At 49.7% G+C, this 18,929-nt stretch overlaps 1 protein-coding gene across 1 annotated transcript; it reads left to right on the top strand.

Annotated features, from left to right (window-relative positions):
- Positions 1–15,081: 15,081 nt before the first annotated feature.
- On the top strand, positions 15,082–17,370 carry MYC (MYC proto-oncogene, bHLH transcription factor; the record flags this gene model as incomplete). Its single annotated transcript, XM_084229615.1, has 2 exons — positions 15,082–15,838; positions 16,808–17,370. 2 exons carry the CDS (start codon positions 15,082–15,084, stop codon positions 17,368–17,370), a joined length of 1,320 nt encoding a protein of 439 aa, XP_084085741.1.
- Between the last annotated feature and the right edge of the window lie 1,559 nt (positions 17,371–18,929).

The following is an 18,929-nucleotide window of genomic DNA, read 5'->3' as shown; positions in this document are numbered from 1 at the left end:
TGGGACAGTCTAAATCACTACAACATCTTTCCACTAGCACTTTAGAATAATTGTTCAGAGTCATACAAATGCCTCAGACTCAATAAGCTCCCTTCTTGAACTCTATACAAAGAAAATAATCCTAAAAAATAGAAAAATGTTTTATGTCCCAAGATGTTCCTATTAGTGTTATTTACCATAGCAGAGCAATGAGAAAATTAAAACTTTTTTTAAAGCATGAAAAAGGTTAAATGAACTATTTCATAATCACTTTATGGAATATTTGTCCAGATTTAAACTGAAGAGTCAGGAAAATTTCTCAGAGAATCTAGAAGAGGAACAAAAGTTAGTCCAGTCAAGACTACTCCAGGGAGTGGAAACAGCATGTAAAAATGACCTGGGCCTGGAAAACAATGATAAATAGGGTTACTGAGTCATGGACCATGAAGTAGTAACTATACATCTGATAGTTTTCTTTTGCCTTTTGTAGTTCTATCCCGAACCAGGAACTAAAATCTCCTTACATATAATAAGGAAATAATTTCATCCCCAAAAAGGCATGTAATAAGAGAGTGGTAATAATAGTGCTTATCTCTCACCGCTATTGTAGAACAAAGAATTACCACACTTAGCACTTAAAAGAGACCGGCAAGTGGCCAACAGGCACATGAAAAGATGCTCAATCTAATTAGTCATCAGGGAAATGCAAATCAAAACCACAATGAGATACCACTTCACACTCACTAACATAACTATAATAAAAAAAAGATAGATAACAGCAAGTGTTGGTGAGAATATGGATTAATTGGATCACTCACACACTTCTGGTAGGTGCAAGCACTTTGGGAAAGTTTGGTAGTTCCTGAAATGGTTAAACTGATGACTATATCATCCAACATTTCCATATATACCCAAGGGAAATTAAAACACATATCCACACAAAATTTCATACAAGAATGTTCACAGCGACATTATGCATTACAGCAATAAATGGAAACAATTCAAATGTCTGTCAATAGATGAAGGGATAAATAAAGTGTGGTATATCCATGCAATGGAATATTATTCAGCAATTAAAAGGAAAGAAGTAGTAATACATGTCGCAACATGGATGAACCTTGAAGACATCACACTAAGTCAAAGAGGATGTCACAACAGATGACATACAAAATGATTCCACTTGTATGAAAAGCCTAACAATAGCAAATCCATGGAGCCAAAAGGTGGATTGGTTGTTTCCTAGGCTGGGACAGTGAGGGAATATGGTAAGTTTCTGCCAATAGGCACAGGTTTCTTTGGAAGAGGATGAAACTGTTCTAAAATAGATTGTGGTGATGGTTGCATAACTGAATATACTAAAAAACCTGCACTTGAAAGACATGAATTCGATGGGATGTGAATGTGATCTCAATAAAGCTTCTATTAAAAAAAAAATTGGGGCCAGACACATGGCGCATCGTGTGTGCTTAATGCTGGCTAGTACCATTATTATTTGATGAATACTTCAAAAATACCTCCTTTCTGAGGGTGAAATTACTCCTTACAATAAAAGGTATGAACAGGTCAGGCAACTTTGGGACTCTAGCTTATAAACTCAACGCCTACAAGAATCAAGCAGAATTAAAAAAGGGGCCATGAATGAGATTAGTAGGTTGAACATATAGGAGTGGTGAAGACTGTGGCAAACTGAAGTGTGAGACCTTTCTAAAGCAATTGATTGTCCTCAGCCTCCATCTATATGGGAATGCAGGCCCATAATGAGCAAAGCTGGCTTTTCAAGGAAAGCAGAAATTCATATTTTTATCTGAAATCCATTAAATGTTGGAACCTATTTTAAGATACAAATTTTGCTGAGAAAGTCAAAACCTGTATTGGAGCCAGCATATCAGCAGGAGATTTGGTCCTCTGGCCAGTTTACTGCATCTGCTTCACAGGCTTACAAAATGATCCCAAGTCTCTTACCCCCATCTAACCCTACTCCCTAAACCCAGGTTTCCCCCTTACTGCCTCTGCCAGAATGTATCCAAGCTACAAAGAGAGACAGAAGAATTCAGACATAAATAAAGAACCCCAAAACATTCTTCTAGATGCCAAGAAAAGGGTGGGTGGTGTGGAGAGGGGTTGGGGCATATAGATTCCTAATCTAATCAGAGGACCCTATAACAGGGTCTTTGTTCAAAGCCCAAATTTAATTTACAATTTTATATCTCCAGTGAAGCCAGTTTTTATTAATTTCCAGCACAACATTCAAATATACTGGCCAGAACTTCAATATGTTCGTATTTAGTGTTTAATCCTCTAATGCATTAAAATTAATTATTTGAGTTTTACGGCGCTGTCTGCAGCCAGCATCCACGCTGGGCACCCCCTGCCTCTCTTCCCACCCAGTCAGCTCCAGGAGGTGTCAATATAATTATTTAAGGAGTTGAAAGGTAAAGGGCAAGGAATGGGGAGAGAATTGAGCCTGCAATTATGTTCTAATGCTTCAACAGGGAAGCAGATGGCATTCCTTGCATAAATTATTATTTATCTGTGGAATTCCCCTCTGCCTATTACCAAATCAACCCTTCTAAAAAATTCTTTGTTGGGCCTGTGAAGTCCCCTGGCCAGTTTCCAATGTCTACCCCCTCTCGCAACCCCCTCCCTGCAGAGATGCAGCCGAGAGGGTAGGAATTTACATGCAGCAAGCAAAACAAAGCAATGATGCTCCAAATTCTCTTGAACTGGAGCACAGAGAGGTGTTCACTTTATTTTGCAAACCAGAGGCTGGGTGCAGTGACCCCCTGGCTATGCAAGCAGTAAATGCAGAGACACCCAGCCTCTGCTTCTCCCTCAATGAGAAGACCTACCGCATGTAGACACCCACCAGATGCCAACGAGGCCACAGAGAGAGGAATTCACTGTGCATGGTCTCATGGAACACTTACATAAACCTTGGGGTTGGCCAGAGAATTCCAACTTGAAAAACATGAAGAAATCAGAAGCTGAGAGTTCAAGAATACTGCTAACCCTAACAACAAAACAGCTGTCCTTCTTGAGGCCACACATTCTCATTTCATCTTCAGGACATCTTCAGGAAGGTTATGGTTGTTGATGTTTTCTACTGATGGGGAAACTGAGCCACAGTTCAGTGACAGGTCCAAGAGGCCATATTCAAAGTCAGCATCAGAATTTGAACCCAGGCAGGCCTATAGGAACTCATGGGTTCCAAGACAGAATTGTCAAGTGGTGTTCTCTCCCCTGTGCACCTCCAATGCCTCTACTTCTGCCTTCATCCACTCAGCAAAGCAAAAGCCTATTTCATAATCACAGCACATTACTAATCTGCCTTATGACATCTTTCACCAGCTAGAGAAAGAGAATATGTGCTTTATTAAGCTGTTAGGAGCACAAGGACTAGATCATTTATCTGTATTCATTGTCTTGATCCTCATATTGCCTTTGACCTTTTAGTCAACAGCAGCAGCAGAGAAATAGCAAGTGCCTGGCACCAAGGCTGACTGAGACTTGTGGTAGAACATACTCAGGCCAGGTGTGGAATCAAAAGGATTTGGGTGCCAGATTCCAATTCTACCACTTATCATATGAGTTTGATCAAGTTCCTGCAACACCTAGATAGTCCCGTCTATAAACTGGAATACTAGCCTACTCCACCTACAGTTTACTAGATAATACAGTGGCTTTTTAACATTTTAAACCCAGAGATGATTACCATAACATGCCCAAGTTCATACACAGAGTGAGACAGTAACAGAAAGAGAGGATTCATGAAACCACACTTATGGTAATGCATTTTGATTGTTTTGATATTACCTATACTAGTCCATTTTTGTAAACATGTGATTTACAACCTGTCAAATGATTTCATGACCCAGTCACAGGTTCTCACTTTGCATTAGAAACTTCTGACTCTATGAGCTGCTCTCTCGGGCCTGTGACGGTTTTCCCACATCTGCCTTTCTCTCTTTAATTCTGGTAGAACTTTCCTCTGAGTGGGATTATAAAATTGTGAGGACAGGGACCTGCAGGGGGTGCTGTTTTAAACTGCTTGGAGTTGGTTTTTATTTTATTGCATTTGTTTTTCAGTCAAAAAACTCAACTCTATTTGTCTGGGCTGGCTCCCATCCTCACACCGCAGCTCTAACTGCCTAAGGACTTCCCTTTGATGGAACTGAAACAAAAAGGAATTCTCAAAGCTTCTCTCTCTTTTAATTAAAACTCAGCTTGGCGGGCCTCCCTGGTGGCACAGTGGTTAAAATCTCAGCACTATCAAATTGTCGCCAGCCACTGAGGTGTGAGTTCGATCCCCAGCCAGGGAGCAACCCACATGGCGCAGCAGACCTCTCCTGTCTCGCCCGCGGCTCCCCTCAGCAGTGTGTTTCAGTCAATCTGCCTCTTCTGTTCCCCACTCTGTCTCTGGTGAATCCTCTCATTCCCAGCACCTCTGGCCTAAACCCTACACCCCAGTTCTTGTATGCATAAATAAATAAAAATAAACATGTTTAAAAAAAAAAAAAAAAACCTGGGCTTGGCAGGGTGAATTGTGCTTGGGAGTTTCCTCTAAATGTCACCATTCAATAAGCGTTTACTGAGGGTTACCATGCCCTGGCACTGTGCTAGGCTCTGGAGACAATGTACTCTGTGAACAGGGCCCCTGAGGTCAGGCAACATGGAAGAGTCCTTGGCAGAAGCGAACATGAATAAGACATAGTCTATCCTCACTGCAGAAGCTTCTGTTCAAAGAATTAGACATGTAAACTAATAAAGGCAATAAATAGATTTCCTATTACAAAAGAATGAAAGAATGATTTAAATGTTTAAGGGAAGGGAGGAGTCATCGGGAAAAGCTCCTAAAGGAACACATTTGAACTAGACTATTGAGCCCTAAAAGCAGAGACCTCAAACTGGCAGCCTGAGTGTTGACCCCACCCCCCACACACGTCTTACTTCTTCATATACTTCTTTAATTAGTTGCCAACATTTTAAAATGCAGATTTCCACCTTCCCTAAAAAGTTGGAAGTGCTGCCATCAATGGGCCCATATTGAAGGACAAGAAAAAACAGAAGCTGAATAGCAGGTGCCAGCTAATACACGTAAATGTGCTCCACTGTGCCACAGTCCCCACCACTCCCTATTGTTTATTCATTTACATCCCCTGCTGGGCCCTGGGCCCTGTAGTTATCTGCGTTTACAACTTTTGATCTAAATGACGTTAGAGGAAATTTGAGTTATAAATCAGAGAAAGTATTCGTATTTGGGTGATGGTTTATGCTTTTTTTTTTTAAAGATTTATTTTATTTATTTATACGAGCACTGGGTACAGTCAGAAGCGCAGGAGGGTGAGAGAATTCACCAGAGCCAGAACGGGGAGCAGAACAGGCAGACTGACGAAGTACGCTGCTGAGGGGAGCAGCAGGCGGCAGGAGAGGTCCGCGCCATGTGGGACCCTCGCCAGTGGCCAGGGATCGAACCGGCACTGCAGAGGCTGCAGGCACTTCGCAGCCCAGCGCTTAACCACTGCACCACCAGGGGAGGCCCTGATGGTTTATGTTTTTAAGGAAAAATGTTTCCAATGTCCACATTGGCTCTGTAAGAGCAAGGAAACAGAGGCAGTTTCCATCAGACACTTTGTCCAGCCAAGTACCCTGAAATCCCTTGTGTACTGAATCTCTTGGGACCCTACCATTGTGGTTCATCACTGGGCAGCATGTGAATTCATTCAGTGGAGGGAAATTCTAGCATAATACCTTGAGTTGTATTAAATAGGAATGATGCATAATTCTACCATCCAAAGCTTGTGGTATTTTGTTTTTCCTGGAAGAAGGTATCTATAAAATGGCATCTACTTGGAAGAGTAAGTCTTGCAGCAGATGGAGACAGGAAAAGGGTTAGGAATTAGTCACCAAACATTAGATAATCTCTTTGGGATGCCAGGCCTCACTTTTTCATCTGTCCAATGACAAACTTTTACTCATGCACCATTTTTCATGCTTGATGAAGTGACAGAGGACATATTGTCACAGAACTCTCTGTGGAACACCGTGAAATATTGATTCATTAAAGTTAAAATAACTCAAGACATAATTTTCCGCTAAATCAGGGACCCATTCTAACAACCACTAGCATTTACGGGAGGTAGACCAGAAACCAGACTGTGGCAAATGCATTATCTCATTTAATTTTTGCATTTTGAATAAAGACAGGTGCAATGATTATGGTAACCCCATTTTACAGATGAGAAAATTCAGAGAGGTCATGTGACTTGTTAGGTTTCCCAAATGGTGGTGACAGAATGGGCCCCAAGGGAGCTGATTCCTAGGCCTCTGTCAATCCTTACACGACAGATCCTCGAATATTGTCATTGCATTATAATGTTGGTGGAGAGATATACCACCATACTGAAGAATTTCGATAAAGAGAAAAGTGAATCTGAGGGCAAAGTTCAATGGAGCAGGAGAATTGTAACTGTTTGAAACCTAGAGCAAGGTGATTCCAGCAGCTATGGGCAGTGAGTAAAGGAGGAAGAAGCACCAACAAGTTTTATCCTGGGGATAAAGCAGGGGTACATCAGGGATTCGCCCCTCGGTCTTTGCTCAAGAGCTTCCTTCTGTGCTGGCTGTCTTAGATCTAACATGAAATTTAGCAACATTTCCCACTAGATGCCAGTAGTAAACCCTCACCCCTTTATAAGAACCCCAAATGTCTCCAGATATTGCCAGATGTTCCCCAGGACCAAAATCACCTCCATCTAAGAAGCACTGGTTTATGTGAATCAAAAAAAGCAACCATTTCCCAAAGTCATTGGTGCCCCCAGAAGCAAAGTCAAGAGGGAAAATAGGAGTGGCCATTGGCCTGGTGATCCAAGGTTACCAGATACCTTCCAGAAAGTTCCTTCTGTAACAAGACAAAGTCCATTGAAGGAATGGTCCAGGGGACAGGACATTTTCAAATGAAAGCAAGTGAGGGTAAGCTACTCTCTGGAAGGCAGAAGCCTTGGTTTGGGGTCTCCGCAGGAGGAATGGCTTCCAGTCACCGTGGCTTCCAAATAAAGGCTGAAGATGAAAAAGCCTATGTTTTCCCCAGGCAGGTTCCTTCAGTCCCCTCCTTCCAACCCAGCTAGGTCCATCCTGGAGACAGATGTTGCCCAAAAGGGCCACAGCAAAGTCAGGCCCAGTGAGCAAAAGTGTGGAAACTTCTGAGCTCGGTTTGGGTTTGGCACTTATGGAACCATAAACCAAACCTTTGAAGGTTGTAACAAAGGAGCCATTTGTCCACTGCAGCAGCTACAAAGTGAAGCAGGATCACAACGAAGGACTGAGACTGAGGAACGCGCCAGGCTGAAGACCTGACCAGGGTCTGAGGTCAGTGGGTAAGAAAACAGCCGCATGTACTCAACGTGACGGAAAACAGCCCCTCAGGTTTTATGCTAAAAACATCAGCTCCTTCTTTTTCCTTCTCAGCTCTTTAATTTATACAGTATGCTAGAAGCAAGGGGCGGTGGAAGGGGGGAGCCAGCATTTCCAAAAAAACAACATGCCATTTTTTTTTTAATAGAGGCATGCTTTATTTATTTGTTTGTTTGTTTGTTTGTTTGTTTTTTATTTATTTATACAAGCACTGGGTACAGTCAGAAGCGTGGGAGGGTGAGAGAATTCACCGGAGCCAGAGCGGGGAGCAGAGCAGGCAGACTGACGAAGCACACTGCTGAGGGGAGCAGCGGGCGGCAGGAGAGGTCTGCGTGCCATGTGGGACCCTCCTCCGGTGGCCGGGGAGCAGCCGGGGATCGAACTGGCGCCACAGAGGCGGCGGGTAGCTTTGCAACCCAGCGCTCAACTGCTGTGCCACCGGGGAGGCCCCTGACATGCCATTTTTTAAATGCAGAAAGAGTTTCTTCCCGGACTTCTTTGTTATCCTATGACTGAGTGATGCTGAATTTTATTTTCTCATCTGCGGAAGCTTTCTCCTTGCTCCCTCCCTGGGATACCTGGCTGGCCTGACAGCCGTGGGGCTCTCTCTTCCTTTAAGCTTTCCTGGCTAACATGGTTTTGAATCTAAAGGCCCTTCTTTCAAAACCGTCTTTCTGCGCGAGCTCCACATTTATCATTTTCTGCCCTTGCCTTCCTCCTTGACAGACCTCAGATGACTTGAAGGGGCTTAGCAGTAACCACCCACCGTCCTGGGGGGTGCTCTTTCTTCTCCTCACGTTGAACTCGCTTGTTTGATCCTCTGGCTCCAGTTTCTGTCCATATTCCTAACTGCTCTTATCTGTGGAAGATCAGAACTGTTTTTGAGGTGTGGGAAGAGAGAGAACCAAAGAAAGGGCAGGAGTGTCTGGTCTCCACATCACACATTCTGAATCTCTCCCCTTGTGTCTCTGGAAAGACAGGAGAGTCTGGTCCCCGGGCTCTGCCATTCTTTCTTTCCTTCCTAAGGACAAAAGCAGCACAACTGTTGTTGTGAGAACACACGGTGTCTGAATGAATGATTCTTGTTCCTTCCATCCTGGGGAAAGTCATCCCCCAGAGTGACACTGCCTTCTCCTCACACTGTTGACCCGGGTGCCCAGCCCAGGGGATGATGACTGAGCATCCTTGGGGAGGCCCCTCTCCTTAGAAACCCCCACAGGACACAGAAGAAAAGGGACCCATGATCCCCTTAGCTTCAAACCAGGAATATTCAGTCAACAAACACCTTCCAGTGACTTCCAAAAGGAAGTTGTTCCTTTATAGATCTCAAAAGAGCAACTCCAGCAACCTTCTCTGGGGGATCAGAATTAGACACACTTGTAATTTTCTTTTTCCTTTATGTTTCTATTGCAAGTTTCTCTTTTACAAGGAGCAGGGATCATTTTGGTGCTCTCAAGTGATGTTACTAATTTTCATCTCTTCAGCCTTCCTCAACCAGCCAGTGGCCAGGTCACAAGGTCCTTGTGTGGAGATTTCTGGACCTACTAAACATAGAGCTTCCACAGGATCCAGCAATTCCACTCCTAGGTATTTACCCAAAGGACACAGAAACATCCATTCCAAAGAGCACCTGCACCCCTATGTTTATAGCAGCACTGTTTACAATAGCTAAGCTTTGGAAACAGCCCAAATGCCCAAAAATAGATGACTGGATCAAGAAGATGTGGTACATATACCATGGAATATTACTCAGCGTTCAAAAAAGATAAACACATGCTATTTGCAGCAACATGGATGGCGCTGGAAGGGATCATGCTCAGCAAAATAAGCCAGAAAGAAAAAGAAAAATACCGGATGGTCTCACTCATAGCAGGAATCTAGAAAACTTAAATAAGGGACCAGGAAAATGAATAACTATAGAAAGCAAAAATCAAAATCAACAAAAACTATGAACCAGAGACACTTTTTGGGGGGCAGGAGGGGAGGGATTGGGGTCAGAATGGGGGGGTTGCAATTGTATGGGGAATGTAAAAATAAAATTTATTAATTAAAAAAAAGAAAGAAAATAAACAATATCTAAAAGAATAATAAAGGAGAAAAATATATTTAAAAAAAAGAATTACTGAAAGAAAGACTGTGGGGCTGCTTGCTCTCCATGAGCCGCGACACCGACTTGCTGTTCCACCGGCTGTGCAACGGGACCAGCCCACTTTATTTGGAGGCACAAAACAACTCCGAGCTGTTACTTGAAAGGAACATCCCAGGTGAGGTCACCAGCCCCAGGAGACCATGAGGTTGAGTCCTGACCCCAACCCCACCGGTACCATACAACCAGCAGGGATGACCAGGGAATCAGAACTTACAGGACTGGGTATAGCTGCCACATTTAGCAGCTTTCAAGCACTACCTCCTCCTAGCAAGCTAGACCTGTTTTTGTTGCTGGTGCTTGGGGCTCAGCTGGGTTTGGGGTTTGGGATTTTTTTTTTTTTGGTTCTGACCCCATAAAAAGTTCATTCAGACCAAAAGTGGGAGATTCCTGGGAAACCCTCCTCAGAGGCATCACCCAGAAGGATCCTGGGACATGTCTAGGTGTTCAGACAGCACCAAGCCCCCTCCTCCTCCTAAAAATCTTCCCGAAATACTCACACCCACGGAGCGTGCTGTATAAATTTCCTGCACATTCACCTTTATTGTCAGTCATTTCGGTATGAAACTATTACATTAAAATTAGTCTGTTCAATAAACTAGGGGACAATGAAAATGCAAATGTGGTGCCAGAGGTGAAGAGCGAGGCGCTGGGAGTGTAGAAGGGGTGTGATGGGTGGTGGTGGGGGTTTTGCTTTGTGGTTTTTAAAAAATAAAAATAAAATGGTTCTTTACGCTTTATTTTAATGGACTCTCAAATGCCCCCTCCCCTTGCTAATAGCATCCATCTGGCTATAGTTCACAGCCCAATTTTTTTTTTTGTAGTTTTTAAAAGGATTCAGCAAAGCCAAACGCACCTTCCCTTTCGCCATATCTCTCCTCCCCCATAAATCCAGGATCTCGCTTTTAAACTTGGTGACTAGATGTGTTTCGCAGAGGGGTGTGTGTGTCTGGTGGGGGGCTGGGGGAGTGGCTGAAGTTTGTTTTGCTGCTTTAGAGTTGGGTTGGAAATTGTCCTGGTGTGTTTACTTGCTCATTTCTTCTCATTTCCCATAAATAGCATCAATGCTCCATAGGGTGTTGTTCGCTGTCAATAGCTAGTGATGAATTAATTTTCACCACCTCTTAGCCGTCGAATAGGCTCTGAAACACTTTTCCAGGCGCCTCTCCGCAGGGGCCCAGAAGGAACCATAATCCTGGGAACCCGCCTTGAGCATCCTCCGTGGCTGGCCTGGAAACCCAGGGCTCCGAGGCCTCGCCCCCAAGCTCCCCACCCCCAGCCCGAGCAGGCCTGGGGCGCGGTCGCCCCGGCCCCCGGTAGAGGGCACACTTACTTTACTTTCGCGTCAGCCCTCGCACCGGAGCTGCCAGGCGAGCAGGCCAGGGAGTAGAGCTTTGCAGCACAACCGAGACCCAGGATTGGTCGGTTACGCGTTGGGGCAAAGGCCTAGTGGCTGGAGTAATTTGCAGCCCTTAAAGCTGAATGGTGCGGTGCGCCCGCGCTGGAGGAAGTTACTACTCATTTACAACCGAGGGCTGAGCAGCAGCCTCCACCGGTAATAATTTATCTTAGACAACAAGCACTCCATGCCCGCACCCCTCCCCCCGAATTTTTTTTTTTCTTTTTTGAAACGGGGAGGGTAAGAAGAAAAGTTGACTTAAAAAATGCGTTTGGGTGAGGGGCCAGGGATGGGAAAAATTGCCTTGGTGTGATGTTGCACATCCCGAGGGAATATGCATTCCCTAGGAAATACAGATGCATTCAGGGAGCGAACAAATCAGGTGTCGTGCTGGGCCACATTCTGGATGGGAGCGCGGGGCTGCAGGCAGATTACGCGTAATGCGCTTTCACTCTGCTCTTCGGGAAAAAAATTAGAGTCGGTGAACTAGGAAATTAATGCCTGAAATTCGGCCAATTTTGATTCGGCTCAAGACACCACCCCCCCTCCACACACACCCCCAAAAAAAGGCACGGAAGTAATACTCGGTTCCGTCCCTTTGATCAGAATCGACCTTTTTTTTTTTTTTTTTTTGGTACACGATCATGATTCCAACAATTAAAGGAAAGCCAGACTCGGGAAGGAAGTAAACGTCCGATTTGCCCGAAGAGGAAAGAGTTAACGGTTTTCTTCGCCGGCTCCCGAGGCGGACTCCCCAGCTCTGCGCTCTCCCCGCCTTCTGGAGAGCCGGGCCCCTCTGCTCGCTCGCCTCGCAGTATTCTCCCGTCTAGCGCCTTTGATTCCCCCCAAACCGGGGAGTCGGAGACTGGTGCAAACCCGCGCCACGGGAAGCAAAAAGGATCCGTCTCTGAACCCCAAAGGAGAGGCGCAGGGGTGGAATGGGGGCGCCGAGCGACCGAGAGCAGATGGGGAGGGTCCCCCGCGGAGCGCCCTCGCGCGCCTCCTTCCTCCAATTCCGGAACACGCAGAGATCTGGGGGGGTTAGCGCGCCCTGGGGGAACAGTGGACTCCTGGGGAGCCCCGCGTAGGTCTGCGCAGGCGGGGCTGAGGGTGTTTTATGCTTTGGTAGCAAATTGGGGGATTCATTCTGGGTGGAAGGTGCCCAGTCGAAATAACTGTACACACATAATGCATAATTCATTACAAGCCCCCCCGAACGAATCCCCTGGGTGCTTATCCATTACGCATTCTGCAGGTATACGTGGCGTGGCGTGGCTGAGTTACTGTGATAATTCCAGACATCACCTTCCTCCCCGGACCCCTATCACTTATGCCCCCCTACATAACACCCCCCACACCCTCGGACCGCGTGTCCATGAGCACCCCTTCTTTGCGCCTCTCTCCATGGACTTATTTTCCAAACGCTGCCCTTTTCCCAGCCTTAGGGAGGCGCCCGCCCGCCTGGGACGTGCGTGGCGCGGCGGTGGGTACGCGGTGTCCCCCGAGTGTCCGGGCTCAGCTGCTCGCCTGGGCTGGCTTCAGCGCGCAGGACAAGTACGCAGCTCGCCAAGCCGCGCGCTGCGCCAGAGGAGACGCAGAGACTGGGGCGAGATGAAGCGCAGGCAAAAGAAAATGGTCGGTTCGCAGCGAATTCGGCTGCGCTCAGACTGTTTACATCCGAGAGTTGAGCGCCCTGGAGCGAGCGAGACGCAGCGAAAACTGACCCTCCTCCTGCAGGGCCGCCTCCTCCAGTCCCGCCTCCCCACCGGCACTCCTCCATTTCCCAAAGAAAGGGCGGGGGAGACAGAAAAAAAGAGCCTCTCCAAGTATCCCCGCCCACCCGCCCTTTATAGGGGAGGGTCTGGGCGCGGGAGGACCCCCGGACTCGCTCCTCGCGGCCGCCGCTCCAGCCGCTGCGCTCAGGGCCGCCGGCCGCCTCCAGCTCTCTCGCCTCGGCGAGGGGACGGGCTGGGCTGGGCTGAGGCTTGGCGGGAAAAAGAACAAGGCGGGGGGAGGAGGATTTGCATAAATATTATAAAGAGTCGGGGTTGTGTGCTCACAATTTGCCTCGCTGTAGTAATTCCAACAAGACGCAGCGAAAGGAGCGCGAGGGCCCGCGCGGCTGGAGGAGCAGCGCCTGCCGGGCTGGTGGAGACGCGCTCGGGGACCCCGAGCGGGGACATCCGAGCGGGCGGGAGGCTTCGCCCGGGATCCGGCCGCCCCCACCCCAGCGCCCCGCGGACCCCCGCCGGCGGCGCGCCGCCCCCACCGCCCGCGAGAAACTTTGCCCACCGCGGCGGGCGGGCACTTTCCGCTGGAACTTACAGTCGGGCGCCGAGGACCAGTCATTCTTCTATTCGGAGACACTTTTCCCCGCTCCTGAAGGGCGCTCCTCGCCGCTTTGCGGGCGCTGGATTCCCTGCGGATCGTCCCCAAGCCGGTAAGCACCCCGATCTTATTTTGCGTGCCATTATTTTCTCGAGCCCTTGAATTTTGCGTTGGGTCCCACGCCCCGGCTCGGGCTGCCTCTCGCCCCTTTCTGAGCTATTGACACTTTTCCCCAGAAGAGTTGGAGTCGGTCGGGGTAGGGTCGGGGTGAACCCGAGCTGGATCCGGGGCTGGGCGACTTGACAAGACGCCGTGGGGAGGGGGAAGGGGAAAGCGGGGAGCCTTTTGGGGTGTGCGTGTGTGGTTTTTTGTTGTTGTATTTTTTAACGAGTCTTTAGGGATTTTTTTTTTTTTTTGCCCCTATCCATGGGCGCTGACCCCGGCCAGCTGTGCGGTCGCTTTATTGCATTTCTTGCTTTTTGCTTTGGGGGTGAGCGTGGCGAGGGGACCGTGGCTGCGCTTCAAGGTGGGCAGAAAGCCCTTGGCGGGCCGAGTTCCTGGGAGTAAAAATGCCACCCTGCGTGTGCGAGCAGGAGGGCTCCGCAGCCGCTGACTTTTCCCAGCCTCGCAAAGGGCATTTAAATTTCGGCTCTGCGCATTTCTGACAGCCGGAGACAGACTCCGCGGCGCGCCCGCCTGCCAGTCCCCGCGGCGTTTCCAGGTCGCCCCCAGCTCCTTTTAAGAAGTTGGCATTTAGGCTCTTTAAAAGAATAATAAAATTAAAGATCTGGCTCTCCGGAGGTGTGAGGGCTCGGTGTGGAGGCGGCTCGCGGAGGGGGGTAGGGCAGGGGAAGCCGGGCGGGATGTGCCGGATTTTGCTCCGACCCTTGAATCGGGGGGGAAGGAAGATAAATCTCCGCGCGCAGTCTGTGCTCCCCGGCGCCTCTGCTGTCCCCCCGCGGGTGCCCCCGCGCCCCTGAGATGCGGAGGAGCAGGGATCGGGGCTCCCCCAGAACAGCTGCCGCCCCCGGCCCTTGAGGGGAAGGCGCCCGGGCACCGGCGCGGATTCTCGCTGGGATCTGGGCGCAGCGGCGTCTCCGCAGTGGGTGTTGAAAGGAGGCGCCCCTGTTATTTTTTAACACCCCCCCTTTATTTGTGGGGGGAAGTGGAAGCCCCGCGGCTGAGATTGCCACCCCAGCCGGCGCGGGGAAGGAGAAAAAAGCCGGTGAAGGGAAAAAAAAGCCGGTGAAGGAAGCGGGGGGGCGCGCGGGGGGCGGGGGTGGGGAGCCGGAGGGCGGCGGCGCGGGCGGGCGGGGAGCCGGCGAGGGCTCGAGGGGGCGCGGGCGCGGCGCGGCGCGGAGGGGCCCCCGCAAGGGAGGGGGGCCGCGGCGCCACAGCTCTCCTTCAGGTGGCGCAAAACTTTGGCTCTCGGCGCTCGGCAGGCTGTATTCCCAGCAGCCGCCTCCCGGCCTCTTGGCGAGGCCAGAGCCGCCTCCGATTGCTCGGCGGCCGCCGCGCGCTGGACTCCGGGGCTGCGGGCTCGGGGCTCGGGGCCGCGGAGCTCCGAGGGCGCGCGCCCTGCGGGCGCAGCAGGTCCGGGCCGGAGAGATCCGCGCGGGGAAATCGGGGGGCGGCGCAAAGAGCGCCCTTTCCGAGCGGCTGTTCCCGGGAGGCCCCCGCGGGGGCCGGCGCCGGCCGGGGAGGGGTGCCCGAGCGCGGAGCGCCCTGGGCGCAGCGCGGGGCTTTTTTTACGCACCCGCCGAGCGCCCCTCGACTCAACACCGCCCTGCCCTTTGTGCGCCCCTGTCTGCAGGCTGCCGCGATGCCCCTCAACGTCAGCTTTGCCAACAGGAACTATGACCTCGACTACGACTCGGTGCAGCCGTATTTCTACTGCGATGAGGAAGAGAACTTCTACCAGCAGCAGCAGCAGAGCGAGCTGCAGCCGCCCGCGCCCAGCGAGGACATCTGGAAGAAATTCGAGCTGCTGCCCACCCCGCCGCTGTCCCCGAGCCGCCGCTCCGGGCTCTGCTCGCCCTCGTACTTCGCGGCGGTCGCCTCTTTCTCCCCCCGGGGCGACGATGACGGGGGCGGTGGCTTCTCCACCGCCGACCAGCTGGAGATGGTCACCGAGCTGCTCGGGGGGGACATGGTGAACCAGAGCTTCATCTGCGACCCGGACGACGAGACCTTCATCAAGAACATCATCATCCAGGACTGCATGTGGAGCGGCTTCTCGGCCGCCGCCAAGCTGGTGTCCGAAAAGCTGGTCTCCTACCAGGCTGCGCGCAAAGACAGCGGCGCCCCGAGCCCCGCCCGCGCCCACGGCGGCTGCTCCACCTCCAGCCTGTACCTGCAGGACATGAGCGCCGCCGCCGCGGAGTGCATCGACCCCTCGGTGGTCTTCCCCTACCCGCTCAACGACAGCAGCTCGCCCAAGCCCTGCGCCTCGCCCGACTCCACCGCCTTCTCCCCGTGCTCGGACTCTCTGCTGTCCTCGGCCGAGTCCTCCCCCAGAGCCAGCCCCCAGCCGCTGGCGCTGCACGAGGAGACGCCGCCCACCACCAGCAGCGACTCTGGTAAGCCGGGCCCTGGGCACCCCCGGGCCAGGCCGAGGGGGGAGGCTGGGTTCCCCTAAGACCCGCCCTGGTGGCCAACCACTCGGTGCCCTCCCGCCCCTTAGGAATTTCATTTGGTTTTTTAATCTTCTGGCTTATCTTGCAATTCAATCCTCTCCCTCTTACCTTTCCTAAGCATTTTAATTGTCCTGGCAGTGGGGGGGGGGGGGGGTTAGAGAGGGGTGTGAATGAGGATGACAGATTGGGGATCTCTTGAAGAGTGAATGAATGGCTTCACCCCTCTCTTAGCTTCTGAAAAGTTGCCGGAATTGAACGGAGTGCTGATCTTCAGAAATGTAGAAGGAACTAGACCCTGGCAGGGCGGCTGATGCCTGAGCTAGTGAAAGTGCCTTGAGAGTGGAGGGACCGAGGAGTTGGGATCTTGTCAGTCCACTTTGAACACTTAGGAGCCAACCCTTGCCAAAACTGGACTTTTTATACCTGCCTCCACCTCCCAGGACCTTTGGCAAAGCTCCAGAGTTTCTTTTTTTTTTTTTCTTTTTTGCACTTCCAGTAAAATGGGGAGTTGCCAAAATCATAGGGAGATCCTTTGCAACACCTGGAGGTTTTAAGGTTAAAGCCCCTTAAAAATAGGAGGTGCTTGGGAATGTGCTTCACCCTGGGTGTGTCCAAAGCCTCATTAAGTCTTAGGTAAGAATTGGCATCAATGTTGTGCGCTGCTAAATTGTAATTTTCTTGTCTATGCCATAAATCCAGCTGTCATTCCTTCCTTTCTGAAACTCTGCCTTTATGGGGAGAAGAGCAGAGTTGATAGGCTAGTGAGTTCTCTTGTGTAGCTAACTTTGCGCCAGGTGCCTTTCAACAGAATCAGCCTTAGTTCCATGCCCATCGCATGAATTTAATCTGGTCATTGATTGATTTTCAAGGAAACCTTTGCTAACCAGGTGATTTCTATTTCCTTTCTTAAAGAGGAAGAACAAGAGGATGAGGAAGAAATTGATGTTGTTTCTGTGGAAAAGAGGCAGCCCCCTGCCAAAAGGTCAGAATCGGGGTCACCCTCCGGCGGTGGCCACAGCAGACCCCCTCACAGCCCGCTGGTCCTTAAGAGATGCCACGTGTCTACCCATCAGCACAATTACGCAGCGCCCCCGTCCACCAGGAAGGACTACCCCGCCGCCAAGAGGGCAAAGTTGGACAGTGGCAGAGTCCTGAAACAGATCAGCAACAACCGCAAATGCTCCAGCCCCAGGTCCTCAGACACGGAGGAGAATGACAAGAGGCGGACACACAACGTCCTGGAACGCCAGAGGAGGAACGAGCTGAAACGGAGCTTTTTTGCCCTGCGGGACCAGATCCCCGAGTTGGAAAACAACGAAAAGGCGCCCAAGGTAGTGATCCTTAAGAAAGCCACGGCCTACATCGTGTCAGTGCAAACAGAGGAGCAAAAGCTCGCTTCAGAAAGGGACTCCTTACGGAAGCGGCATGAACAGTTGAAACAAAAACTGGAGCAGCTCCAGAGCTCTTGCGCCTGAATGGACCTGTTGGAGGGAGGAACTGGAATAGCTCGCGACTTGACTTGATACCGTTGGAAACTAGGGGGGAAGGTTCCTTCTGACAGGAGTGCAGCAATCCATTGCCTATGGACTTCGTCAAATGCATGCCGGTCAGTGCAACCTCACAACCGTGGCTGAGTCTGTGGACTGAACGATTTAGCCATCTAATGTAAACTGCCTCAACTGGGACTTTGGGCATAAAAGACCTTTTTATGCTTGCCATTTTTTTCCTTTAACAGATTTGTATTTAAGAATTGTTTTTAAAGAAGAATCTTAAAAGTTTACCCAAGTTTTCCTGTGTAAATATGGACATTAAATGTAAATAACTTTAATAAAACGTTTATAGCAGGCATACCAGATTTCAAACCCTGTATTATAAACCTTGATTTTTTTTTTATTTAAGTACATTTTCCTTTATAAAGTTGATTTTTTTCTATTGTTTTTAGAAAAAAATAAAATAACTGGCAAATATATCATGGAGCCAAATCTTAAAGTCGTGTGTTCGCTTTCTTTTCTTTTTACTCTCTGCTCGTCAATCACAAATTAACTGAAGTTGGCCCTTGAGGGAACGAGCTTACAAAGATGGGGAGAAGAGTTGTTTAAGAAAGGGTGAGGGCTTTGCTTTGTTAAAATGGGTCTGTGGGGCTTTCAGGCCTTTAAGCTGTCAGGGCTAGAAGACTTCCTGGAGATTGGGTGATAAGGGCTGGAGCTGATACTTGAAAGAATGAAAGGCTTGGTGAGGTTAGAGGTAAGGGAAGAGGGATGCCAGAAGTGAAAGATAACACTTAAGTCCACAAAGGGCAAAGGAGGGCTGGGGGTTGGGAGGGAGATGAAGGAGGAACTCTACTCTTGTTTTAACCCGTGCCTTCCCCACTCAGTGGAACCTGGGGGTTTCTGGCCACGAAAAGCCAGAGGGTCAAATAGGGACCAACTGAAGGCTTGCCTGCTCCTCCTCCTAGGTCCCAGGCCCTTTACAGGGTTGCCTCCTAAGCCCCAAAGGAGCTCTGAGAGGCCCATGATTAACTGTGATACAAGCAAGGAAAAGAGCAGCAGTTCCGAGGAGTTATTTAACTGCTCTCAGGAAGCAGAGTAAGCTGCTCCCAGGCCGTTGCTTCTCAAAAAGCACCTTAGCTCACACTCTTGGCCTTCCTGTGGTTTAACTCACACCCTTGGCCTTCCTGTCTAAAGTTTTCCTAGTGACAGCTTGAATTTGGGGTCTGACACAATGACTCAAGTAACGACACTAAGAAACTTTGCCAAGGTGCCAGGTATTTTAACTCTATAGCAACCCTCTGAAGAAGGTACCAGGGATTTCCACATAAGAAAAGGGGAAATGGAGGCACAGAAAGACCCATCCGGGTGCCCAAAGACCTCTGATAATAAGGAGTAGACCCTGAACTCAAACGCGGGCCCCCCATCCTTCCCCTGACCTGGCTGCCCAGGACAGCAGGAGTCCCATCCAGTGGATTCTGGACCTTCAGCTTTAGCATCTAGGCTGGTCATCCATCAATTCCCTTCATGTGTGTTTTGTTTCTCTG

This window comes from Talpa europaea, assembly GCF_964194135.1.
Source record: "Talpa europaea genome assembly, chromosome: 3".
NCBI classification, from domain to species: domain Eukaryota; kingdom Metazoa; phylum Chordata; class Mammalia; order Eulipotyphla; family Talpidae; genus Talpa; species Talpa europaea.
Note: the sequence above shows the minus strand (reverse complement) of the source record. Positions and strands in the feature narration are given on the sequence as shown.